At 33.9% G+C, this 12,434-nt stretch overlaps 1 protein-coding gene and 1 pseudogene across 2 annotated transcripts; one reads left to right on the top strand and one right to left on the bottom strand.

Annotated features, from left to right (window-relative positions):
• Positions 1–1,589: 1,589 nt before the first annotated feature.
• Positions 1,590–8,145, bottom strand: LOC306845555 (phospholipid hydroperoxide glutathione peroxidase-like; annotated as a pseudogene). The gene is made up of 8 exons (XR_013785999.1): positions 8,026–8,145; positions 6,533–6,627; positions 5,528–5,672; positions 3,497–3,648; positions 3,334–3,358; positions 3,163–3,222; positions 2,464–2,687; positions 1,590–1,841 (listed from the first exon to the last, which is right to left on the bottom strand). The product of XR_013785999.1 is annotated as a phospholipid hydroperoxide glutathione peroxidase-like (transcript).
• Positions 8,146–9,585: 1,440 nt separating this feature from the next.
• Positions 9,586–12,155, top strand: LOC306845761 (DNA-directed RNA polymerases I, II, and III subunit RPABC1-like; the record flags this gene model as incomplete). Its single annotated transcript, XM_079378740.1, has 5 exons — positions 9,586–9,714; positions 10,638–10,812; positions 10,888–11,021; positions 11,116–11,196; positions 12,096–12,155. Exons 1-5 carry the CDS (start codon positions 9,658–9,660, stop codon positions 12,153–12,155), a joined length of 507 nt encoding a protein of 168 aa, XP_079234866.1. The 5' UTR covers positions 9,586–9,657.
• Positions 12,156–12,434: the final 279 nt, after the last annotated feature.

Here is a 12,434-nt window from a genome sequence, read left to right as displayed (position 1 = left end):
ATTTCCCAGAATAATCAACTGAACATTAACCAATCAGGTTTCAGATGCAGCCATTCAACTGTTTTACTGTCGGTCACTATAACCCTGCAGATTGCGAAAGCAAAATCCAAATCATCAGTTCTTATTCTGCTGGATCTATCTGCCACTTTTGACTCTGTGAATCATCAGATTATCCTGTCTACCATACCAGGATCTGCACTCCACTGGTTTGAATATTATCTCACAGGAAGGTCTTTCAGGGTTTCCCGGGGAGGAGAGGTATCCAAAGAACACCAACTGGCCACAGGGTTTCCTCATGGATCAATTGTTGGACCCCTCCTCTTCACCATATACACTACATTACTGGGACCCATTATACAAGCACATGGTTTCTATAATCTCCTGCTGCGGCGCCCGGGGAGCAGTTGGGGGTTCGGTGCCTTGCTCAAGGGTCTCACCTCAGTCGTGGTATTGAGGGTGGAGAGAGCGCTGGTTATTCACTCCCCCCACCTACAATCCCTGCCGGACCTGAGACTCGAACCCACAACCTTTGGATTACAAGTCCATGTTTTTTTTTATTTATTATTATAATTTTTAATATAATATTATATAAATAATAAAAACATTTAAATAAATACACAACAGTACAACACTTTAGTGAATAGAAAAACTATATTTTTTCAAATTATATTTTACATATTTATCATATTAATTGTTCACAGTGCAAACTGGGTATTCATACATAAACTACATTTTAAATTCCAGGATGCTTAGCTGCATTTATAATGCACACAATTCTTTAATTTCATTTAAATATAATACTACTAATTTTAATTAAGTTTAAAGCACTATAAAAGCCTCCAATTTCCCAGTAAATTAAATATTGAGAGGACAAATAAACCATTAAGAAAAGGAAAACACTGCAGTTTTTATATGGGAAAATATCGCTCTCTAATGGGTGACCCTCAAACTACAATACACTTAAACACACACACACACACACACACACACACACACACACGCGCGCGCACACACACGTTCAGGACGCTTATCAACTAGTTATTTATTCAAGGTGACGATCAAGACACTTAAGAGAGACAATCCGCATGGAGGGTCAGAAAATTGATAAACATTTTTCTTAATAAAATACAGCTGAAATTAAATAAAATTTAAGATGAAAAAGTTAAACATTTCAGTTGGTTATCAAAGCAACATTAATCATTTGTGTTACTAAAATTACTAACTGGAAATAAAATAAAAGCTACAAAAAAAAAAATTAAAAAAAGTATTAAAAAAAATCTAAATTTTAAAAACTACTGTTATAAATTATACTAACATAACTAGGCAAAAATGGCAACAAAATTCACAAAATATTTTATTGGTACAACCCTCCCCAATCTCCAAGAACTGTACTCATCCAGAGTGAGCAAAAGGGCTGGTAAAATCACTCTGGACCCCTCACATCCAGCACAGACCCTCTTTGAACTGTTACCGTCTGGTCGACGCTTCAGAGCTCTGAGCACCAGAACGACCAGACACAGGAACAGTTTCTTCCCTCAGGCAATCCATCTCATGAACACTTGACAATAAAACACACAACTCGATTATTTATTCACCACACTTGCTTACTTTATCTAATTTTTTCATTTCAAATTTGCACATATCAGACCTGTACAGTACACACATAGTAGTCTATATTATATATTGCGTTTTTGCACATTGCCTATTTGGATTTGTATATATTATTTTATTATCTGTGTCCTGTCCTGTTGCTGTCTCTCTGTTGCGCTGTGGAGCTTCTGTCACTACAACACATTCCTCGTATGTGTAAACATACCCGTCCAATAAAACTCATTCTCATTCTGAAATATAAAGGGAAAAAAGTCATTTCCTTCTTTTATCTCGTTATTTGCCATCAGCCACTCAAATCATTTTTAATGTAAAATGCATGTTATGTCAAGTCTTGTGCATTACGGCTATTTTTGTATTTAATGCTGATTTTTAGCATTCATGATTCCACTTGATTAATGTAAATACATTTCAATTGATTTATTAAGTTATTTCAGGGTTTCCCAAAATGTAATTTGCAAGGGAGGTAATAATAATAATAATAATAATACAAAATTAAATAATTTTAATAACTACAATAAAACATTTACTGAAAAAATAATAAATAATTAAAAACAACAACTGGACTTTTAACTACTACATCTGACTAATAGTGCTGTTATGAATTATTGATGTGGATTGGGTCACATTTCCACATTTATATGACGGTCAAAAAGCAGCGCAATTGACCTGCACTCCCATATATGACATGATTTCATCTGAAAATTCTGAATCTCTAAACATCACTCAGTAAAGGAAAACATTCACACACAGGAAGTTCTGACACTACTCTTTAATCATTAAAGCCGTTCATTAGAAAAGCTTCTTCAGATACATGAGTGTGATTTCAGTGCAGTTCAGCTCCTCTCTGCTCACCCGGCTGGACATCGCAGGGTTTTCCCAGAGAATATGCACGCCGGAGGACATCAGGCCGTCCCCACCTGAGCACAGGCTTGAGGAACGGCCGTCACAGATCTGGGCTTCACCCCGCAACATCCAGCCATCGACCAGAGAGGAGACGGAGAGCTACAAACACATGGGACGGAGATCGGGTTCCATCCAAATGGCTACAGGTACTTGGGAAGATCCTTTTCAATAACCTGATGGAAAAACATTGGACTTTATTTTTTATTAAATATCGAAATGTTAAATTTTATAAAAATTCAAACAAATACAAATAAATGTAATTAATTTTTAAATACAAAACATTTTATGCATATTTCATTTTATAAACTTTTAAACAGACACATTATACAAATTGTATACAATTTTAATAAATTCATATGTTATGCGTATTATAATTATGGTATAAATCCATAATTTAAAATATTTAATCAATGTAATTATACATTTAAAAATTTTTTTTTGTTTTTAATAAAATGTAAAACATACATTAGAAAATTAATGTATTTGTTTAAATGTATTTAGAGCAAATTTTTCTCAGAGTCTATATATTAAAGGACTATTTATTCACCCTTATGCCGCGTCAAACCTATATGACTTTGAATGACATTAGGGTGATTAAATGACGACAAAATTTCATTTTTGGGGTGAAATTCATTTTTATTGACTTACGCTTGGATCGTCCATTGGTCCGTACCTCTTCACAACCTGACCTTCTCTGTCAATGAGGAACTACAATAAAAACAACAGTTATGAGGTCACAATATTACAGCAGAGAATTACCATCTATTAACACACTATTATTGAGAAAAAAAAAAAAGAAAAAAAAAAAAACAGTGTTACCTTAGTGAAATTCCACTTGATGTTTCTGTGAAAAGAAAAAGTTTCATGCCAAATGATCAGTGCATTACAGAATACTTTCATCAAATTCAAAATAAATACATTTGTCTTCAAGTAAAAACGTCATACTCAGAGAAATAAGAATAAACAAACCAGTCAGACTCACTTTCCCAGAGTGCCTCTGCCTTTGGGCTGCTCCTTCATCCATTTCCAGAGCGGATGAGCTCCGTCGCCGTTCACATCGATCTTACTGAAGAGGTCAAACTCTGCCTTGTAGCCTTTGGCAAACTCCTTGATCTCCGTCTCTGTTCCAGGCTCCTGAAGAACACACAACACCTCGCTGGATTACAAAACTGAACCCTTCATCTGATGAGTCTTAAAGCTGAAGAACATGAGCATATGACCACTGTAAGACGATCAAGATCAAGAGGCTGGAAATGGTTAATAACATGCAGCGAAGATCAGAGTCATTCACAGTTCCGTATGCAAATATTGTGATGACATCATCGCCGCTGGTTACATTGTGACAAGCTGAACATTCTGTGGGAGATTTCCTTTGAACTTAAATCTGAATGTTTGAAGAACACTGTAATAGGGCTGTCAAATTGGCTGAAAACCTAAGTTCGAATTTTGTACTAAAATATTATATTCAAATTTAAAAGGCATAATTTCTGTTGGGGGGGGGGGGGGGGGGGGGATTTTGGCTTCTCTCCTGAGGTCACAAGAGAGCGCATCAAGCTAAATATGACCGTACTAATGCATGTTTCCTCAAAGCAATAAAAAACAAGACTAAAACTATTAAAAACATGCTTGGCAATTTAAATAAAGCTGAAATAAAATTACATGAATCAAATACATATTAAATAAACAAACAAATACACATACACACAACACATATATAATCACATGCATATATACACACACACATACACGCACATATACAGTGCCCTCCATAAGTATTGGAACAGTAAAGACAAAATTGCTCTGTTGGCTGTGGAGTCAAGACATTTACAAATATGATTAAAAGATGAATATGACACAAAACTACAGAATGTCACATTTTATTATTAGCCGTTTCAACACACACGTTTTACCAAATAAAAAGAACAGCACTTTTAGAGTTCATCCCACTCAAACGAGCTACTGTGCCCCTCCCTTCCATCCTCTCCCCTCCTTGCTGAATGCGATCGATTTTGAAAGTGAAAGTACCGATAAAACAGCGCACGTAAGAAAGCGATTGCACGATTTAGCGAGCGTCAGCAACTGCACGAGATCACAGATTGCAGACCCTCGATTTAAAAACTGCATGTTGTGTTTACTTGTGTTATCTTTGATTAATATTTAAATTTGTTTGATGATCTGAAACAATAAAGTGTGACAAACATGCAAAAAAATAAACAATCAGGAAGGAGGCCAACACTTTTTCACACCACTGTATATATACACACACACGCATATATGTACACACACACACACACATATATTATATATATAAAATATGAATTATAATAATATTAAATACTAAAAATAATATTAAAACCCCCCCAAAACCCATTTAAATTGACAAAAGCACATATTAAATTACAAAATAATTAAAATTGAAATGAAAACTGATAATAATAAATAAATGTTATAAATAATGCAAATAAATGAATCTTGTATCTCTTGTTGCCAGATTAAATCTCACCCAACACCACAAAATAATCCACTTACAGCTTCACTCGTGTGACCTGCTTACAGTCATGACAGCGAACGCTCTTACAGTCTGGTACATTTAATCAAAGAACAAATGTTCAGGACTGAAAGTGTTTTAATTCACGATATAATGCCACAGTCTACCTTCTTCTGCAGGAATGTGTGCATTGCATAGAATGCTTATTTTCTGTATGCATGGAATACAGTATCCCATAATTCAACATGCTTGAATTGACCGTCCTTTTTCAGTGACAAATGAACCTGAAGCAATGTTAAAGATTTCAATATTTACTGTTTCTTGACAACAATTTTCACACAAAACTGGAACAAATCACTTCTGAGATGCAAACTGAACACCAGTCACTGGATTAAACGTAATCAGGTCATGAGGAGTCACTATATCATACAATACCACTGTTTAAAATACTGCATAGCGTACTATTTAGTACACAGAATAAAGTATATAATGCACTACAAACTGGCATTCCATACCCGTACATACCTGCTTTCCAAACTGGTTGCAGGGGAAGCCCAGGATGCGTAAACCTTTCTCAGCGTACGTGGCGTGCATTGCCGCTAACTGAGTGTAGTTTACGGGAGTCTTACCTCATTTAGAGGCTACGTTAGTGATGATGCACACATAACCCCTGAAACACACACAAACACACTTCAGACACCACGACCCAGATTCACAGAGCAAGATATTTGTTTAGAGCTGTTTTGTCTTGTAAACGCTGCTTGATCTGTGCAGATTTCTCTCCTGATTCAGACCAGAACACTTTTTCACTGGAGGAAGTGTTATGGATTATAGACTCTTATTTTAGTTAAAGGGGTAATATGATGTTGCTAAAAAGAACATTATTTTGTGTATTTGGTGTAATGCAATGTGTTTATGCGGTTTAAGGTTAAAAAACACATTATTTTCCACATACTGTACATTATTGTTGCTCCTCTATGCCCCGCCTTTCTGAAACGCGTAAATTTTTACAAAGCCCATCGTTCTGAGAAGCAAGGCGTGCTCTGATTGGCCAGCTATCCAGTGCGTTGTGATTGGTCGAATACCTCAAGCGCGAGACAGAAATGTTACGCCCCTCACCGTATTGTGATGCCATGTCCCGGTGCGACGACACAAAAACAATAAAACCCATTATAAACAAGGCATTTGTTGCATCCAGTGGGGACATAATTACTGATTATAATGACTTATACCATGTCTGCATTTGTGATCGGAGAAATGACAAACTGTTTAGACTCTCATTCTGACGGCACCCATTCACTGCAGAGCATCCATTGCTGAGACACTGATGCAATGCTACATTTCTCCAAATCTGATAAGAAATCACTCATCTACATCTTGGTCTTTTTTAATATTTAAAGAAACAAGTTAGTTTAATACTTCATATTAAGGGTTTGTTCAGATCACTAGCCCCAAATATGAGCATTAATATAGTAATAAAGATGCTTGAGCAAACTAAATCAAAGTTTCTGAATGTACTCATCTGTTGACCTGTATTTCTCCAGAGACACTTCATTTCCATCGATGTCTTTGGCTGAGAACTCGTATATGGATTTGGCCGTCTGCCAGTCGTTGGCTTGGGCACACTGCGATAAACAGAGAGAGGTCAGAGGTCACAGAGTATGAGGAGTATCTGCCAATCCCATCAAATACTGAGCACAAGAACAATGATAAACAATCATGTGCTATAAATCAGTTATGCAACTTCCTCATGTGACAGCATAACTGATGAAATCTCATATTAAAAGTCATCTTTGCCCTCTGATACAGTTGCTTACGCAAACAACACAAGCTCTGCAAAGCACAATAAATTATGTATTACTTTACAGGCAGGGGTTTCAGCAAAAAGTTGAGCATTAAAATTACATTGACACTTTATATAGTGATAATGTGTAGAGCTCCTAAACAAAGCAGTTTTTTCATCTGTGGGATTGTGTACAGGAAACACTTTAACATCCTACAGCTGACACTAGTCAAAGCTAACCAGATTTAAGAGTAATCCATTACAAGCTTATCTGAGAGCTAAGACTATATAACAGTCCACTCATGGTTTATAATATGTGTGAAATTAACAATTTTAGATATATATATATATATATATATATATATATATATATATATATATATATATATATATATATATATATATATATATATATATATATATATATATACATACATATAGATATATAAAGATCATGCAGTGTGGGTTTATTTATTAGTATAGTTTTTAGGCCTCAAATAGGACACAATCAAGTCACATGGCGTGTGGTTGAATGGGTTTTTATCTCTATTTTAGATAATTCAACACTGATTTTACTATAGATTTGGGACAGGCAAACGAAACTGTGCGATTGTGCCTATGGAGGCACTTTATAATAGTCAACATAATTCATTTATTTCAATAATAACATTGCAAATTTATCCGGAGTGATTTTTATGTTGCATACTAATATTAAGATATCAAATCATATTAATGCATCTGCAGCACCCTACAATAAACCCTTATAAACAAAGAAGTGCTGTATTTTAGGAAACATGCAGTGAGATTTAATGAAACCTTATAGAATACGACTGATAATACCAAATAGTGAATTTATAATCGATAACTCTTAATAAAATCAACATTATCACTGCTTAGTCTTAACAATAAACCCACATCGTAACTGATGACATTATCATGTATCATTTTTCTCCATGTGATTGATTTCGAAAGCCTAACGCTAAAAGTACACTAACAAAACGAATAGAAATAGATTTTAAGGCATAAATAAATCCACAGAGACATGATTACATCATTGAAGCTAACATGCTAATGTTCCTCCATCGGAGTGAATTAACGGAGACACACAGGTGCCACAAATAAACACACCGGACTTTGACCTACTTCCAGCAACTACAATAACTAGCGGTTAAGACAACACAAACTAGTCTAAACACGCTCTTAGACGCGTTAAACAGCAGGTAAAGGTGTGGTATCTTACCATGGCTCTAGCAAAGCTCTTGCTCCCCAGAGCCCCGATCAACAGCGCGCGCTGAAACAACCACATAGTGCTGCGGCACAAAACCACGCCCACCTACGAGAAAGACACGCCTCTTCTGTCAGCCGCAGCCAATCAGAGACGGTGCTTATGCAACTAGTGGAAAGTTTTTTTTATTATTATTGCAAAAACACAAATACAATAAGGCAGAGCAAGATCACAATAGAGCACCAAACAAAATGAAAAATAAATAAATAAACTACAAAAAACACAAAAGAAAAAAAAAATTGAGAATTAATTACACAATAGGGTCTTCTAAAAGTTTAAATTTCTGCAATAAACTAAACAGTTTTCTTCCACTTTTATATTTTAACAATCTTTCCGACTTACAGTACATCCAAAATGTAAAGCACTTACATTTATGATAAAATTTGCCCAAAATGAGAATGATATTCAGTATAAATTGAGTACATCTTCCGTTAATGAACCAAAAATTACATAATTTTTAGAAAACTGAGAAGACAGCTTGACTGAATCTTTAAGCCACTCGAATGCATCATACCAAAAGGCTCTACTGAATGAACAGTCAAAGAATAAATATACAGTCGTTTCAATATCAACATCATAAAAGGTACAATTATTGTGATCAATATTCAATCTATATCTAAGAAACGCTAAAGATGGATAGATATCATTAAAGTGCACGTCCTTGGCTTTGGAGGGTATGGGAAAGGAGAGATACATGGTTCTTAAGTTAAAAATGAACTCTTGAGTCAGGTTATTTCGACTAGCTTGATTAGGAAACTTATCTTGGGTCAATCAATTTCTTATCAATACACCTAATAAAATCTTGCCCATTTATTATTAAAGAAGGTAAATGAAGAGCACTGTATTACTAACCAACAGGACAAAGGCCTTTGGAATACAGTTCAACACCTTACTATATTGCTTGTAATCACAATGCATATTATATTTTCTACAAAAATACTGTGATCCATAAAATAACCATCTTTCCCTAACAGGTGAACAACAGACCAAACACCTCTCTCCCCCCAATCTCTATTAAAGAGTGACTTATTTCTAAATAAAATGTACCTATTATTCCACACTGGTCAATTATGCGGGGGGAAATTATGTTTATGAATCAATTTCCAATATAAAAGAACCTGCTTATGAAATTCTGACAATTTGAGAGGAAGTTTTTGTATTGAAAATATTGTCTTATCCTAACAAACCATACATCAATGGAAAGATTAGTTATCCAGCTTTCAGGTGATGCAAATCTCAATTTCAATTCAAAATTGACCCAGGGTCACATATATATGACTTTAAACAAGACTTTGGAAATTAATAAAAAATATATTATTTTATTACAATTGCAAAACGTATAAGTAACAATACGTAGTAGTAATACGTATGATATTTAGATATTGAATGAATATAAAACTTACTAAAATTAAAAATATGTGCATATGCTCCCTGTAAAGCGAAGACTGCGGTAAAACTGTATTTTGTGCCTGGCAATGAATTCGACAGCAACCAGGGGTCCTTAACCTCCTCTGTGAGCACGTGACTGAGTTTAAAAGCAGATTGTTTTAGGAGTTAGGAAGGTATTATTATCAGTTTAATGCGCTAATGGATGATGAGGAGGAGACTTATCGATTATGGAAAATCCGTAAGACCATAATGCAGGTGTGAACGTGCATTGAGCTGCGTTTAGTTCATTGTTTACATTAAACACGTGATCATAACTAGACAGAACTGTGTGTGTAAACAGAACAAAACAGTTCATAGAAGTCAGATCGTTCACACAGGCATTGAAATGAACAAGACAAGAAACAAAGGTAATATACAGCAATTAAAACAGCAATCTAAAAGAAAACAAAGGATTTAAGGGAGGTTAAATGGTAGGAAATAATGGTGAGTTTCAGTAACAGACAATAACTAGTAGGAGACCTCAAATATAAAACCTGAATCCATAAAAAAATCACACATTTTAGATCTGGGTTTTTAAAGGTGTGTAAAAGAAAGTAAATAAAAAAAAATAAATGATAATAAAACAAATTAAATATTATTAAAATTATTATTTTTTTAAAATAAATAATACATAACAGTGCTGTACTATAATGGATAGAAAACAGTAACGATGCAAACTAAACATTTTCCAAATAATACTTTACGCATGTTAATAATATGATTTTTTTTCACAGTATTAATTGGGTCTTTATACGTTTAAAAAGGTGAATGCACAAAATCTAGAGAATATAAACATCAGTATAAATTTCACACATTTTAGATCAGAGGTTTTTGGGAAAAGAAGAGAAAAAGAGTGTAAACATAAATAATACAAAGAAAGACCTAACCAATTTAATATAAAGTAAATGTTAAAAAAATCTTAAATAAAATTGTTAATAATTATAATAATAATAATAATATATAAAATCAATACATAACAGTACAGCACTTTTAGAAAAACAATTTTTTTTAAATTATATTTTACACATTTATCATATTAATTTTTCACATAAATTACATATAGCTGCCTTTTAAATTCCAGGATGCTTAGCTGCATTTATAATCAACCCTCACATGAATGTTGTCTTGTGTTGCTGTAGCTCTGCCACGATCGAGGATATCTGGTGACCCAAGACGAGCTGGACCAGACCTTGGATGAGTTTAAAGGTCAGTTTGGAGACAGACCCAGCGAGGGTGGACCCAGACGGACAGACCTCACCGTGCTGGTGGCCCACAATGACGACCCCACCGACCAGATGTTTGTGTTCTTTCCAGGTGAGATGTGACGCAGGAGTCCGTGTGACGCCGAACGATTCATGTGTGCTTATCTGAGTGTTTTGTGTCCACCAGAGGAGATGAAAGTGGGCATCAAGACCATTAAGATGTACTGCCAGCGGATGCAGGAAGAGAACATCGCTCGGGCCATTATCGTAGTCCTAAACAGGTACGACACTCAGATCTCTCACCTGAAACATCAAACACAGGTAATTAGGTGCCAGGCAAGCAGAAGGATATATATTTAATGGTTTGATACCTATATCAGTTGACCTCTTTTTCCTGATGATGATTCTTTTGCAGTCTTTGGTTGATATGGCACCAAAATACATCCTGGAACAGTTTCTACAGCAAGAGCTGCTCATAAACATCACAGAGCACGAGGTGAGACGCTTTCCACTGATTGTGACGTTATGTGCAAAAAAATAATAATAATAATTTTTTCTTAATTAAAAAAAAATTTAAACAAAAATAACCCTATTATATTATTTGAATTGTATTATAAGCTTGATTTATTTAAAAAAAAAAGATATATATTGAGAATTGTTATATTAAGAAATATTTTGATTTAAACTGTGATGATAAACATTTAACTGCTGTTAAAATAACAAAACTTACTAAATTATAATGTTATAATTAGTATAATGTTAACCCAAGCTCAAAAATATTTTAGATATATTTAAAATATGAATTAAAATGTTATTAAAAACAATAATATAAATATTATTAATAAACAAAAAATGACATTTAAATTAAAAAATAAAATAAAAATCATATTGGACTTGTTAAATTAACAAAAATTGCAGTTTGAACTGATGATTGAAGATGATGAAGAAAAATTGCTAAATTTTGTCACTCAATCTAATTATGAGTATAATTCTAACCCAAGCACGAAAATATTTTATATTTATTATATTTAGAAAAATAATAAATATAATATAAATATTATTTACAAAAAACATTGAGATGTTATATTAACAAACATTGCATTCTGTTAAAAGAACAGAAACTACTTAATTATCATTTTGTCTTTCATTCTAATTATTAGCACAAAAATATATAAAACTTTAAAATATTGATTAAAATATTTATTTTTTAAAACCTTAATATTATAAATATATTAGAATTTATTTTAAAAGCATATAGAGATGTTATATTAACAAATATTGTAATCTGTTAAAAGAACAAAAACGACTGAATTTTGCATGCATTATTACATTAAAAAAACAACAAAACAGAAAATCTTTAATTTATTCCTAATTGTTTTTTTCTTTGTCCTTCAGTTGGTTCCTGAACACATCGTTATGACAAGAGAAGAAGTGACAGAGCTGCTGGCCAGATAGTATCCATAGCAACAGCTGTGTGAAAAGCAAAAGTGATTTTGTCCAAACAGGTTTCCCAAAATTGAGTTCATTCTGCTCCAAACTCACTCACTGTTGACTATATAGTAAACTAGGTTAAGAGGAAGCATGCTCTCTGTGACGTCAAAACAGCTTTTCTTGACTGTAATCAGTAAACTCAAGGAGACACAGTTACCCAGAATTCAGTGTGGAGATCCCGTGGCACGATATTTCGGGCTGAAACGAGGGCAGGTGAGTCTGAAAACGTTCATTAACTCATTC

The sequence above is a fragment of the Barbus barbus genome (assembly GCF_936440315.1).
Source record: "Barbus barbus genome assembly, chromosome: 26".
NCBI classification, from domain to species: Eukaryota; Metazoa; Chordata; class Actinopteri; order Cypriniformes; family Cyprinidae; genus Barbus; species Barbus barbus.
The sequence above is the reverse complement of the archived record's forward strand: the minus strand, read 5'-3'. Positions and strand labels throughout refer to the sequence as shown.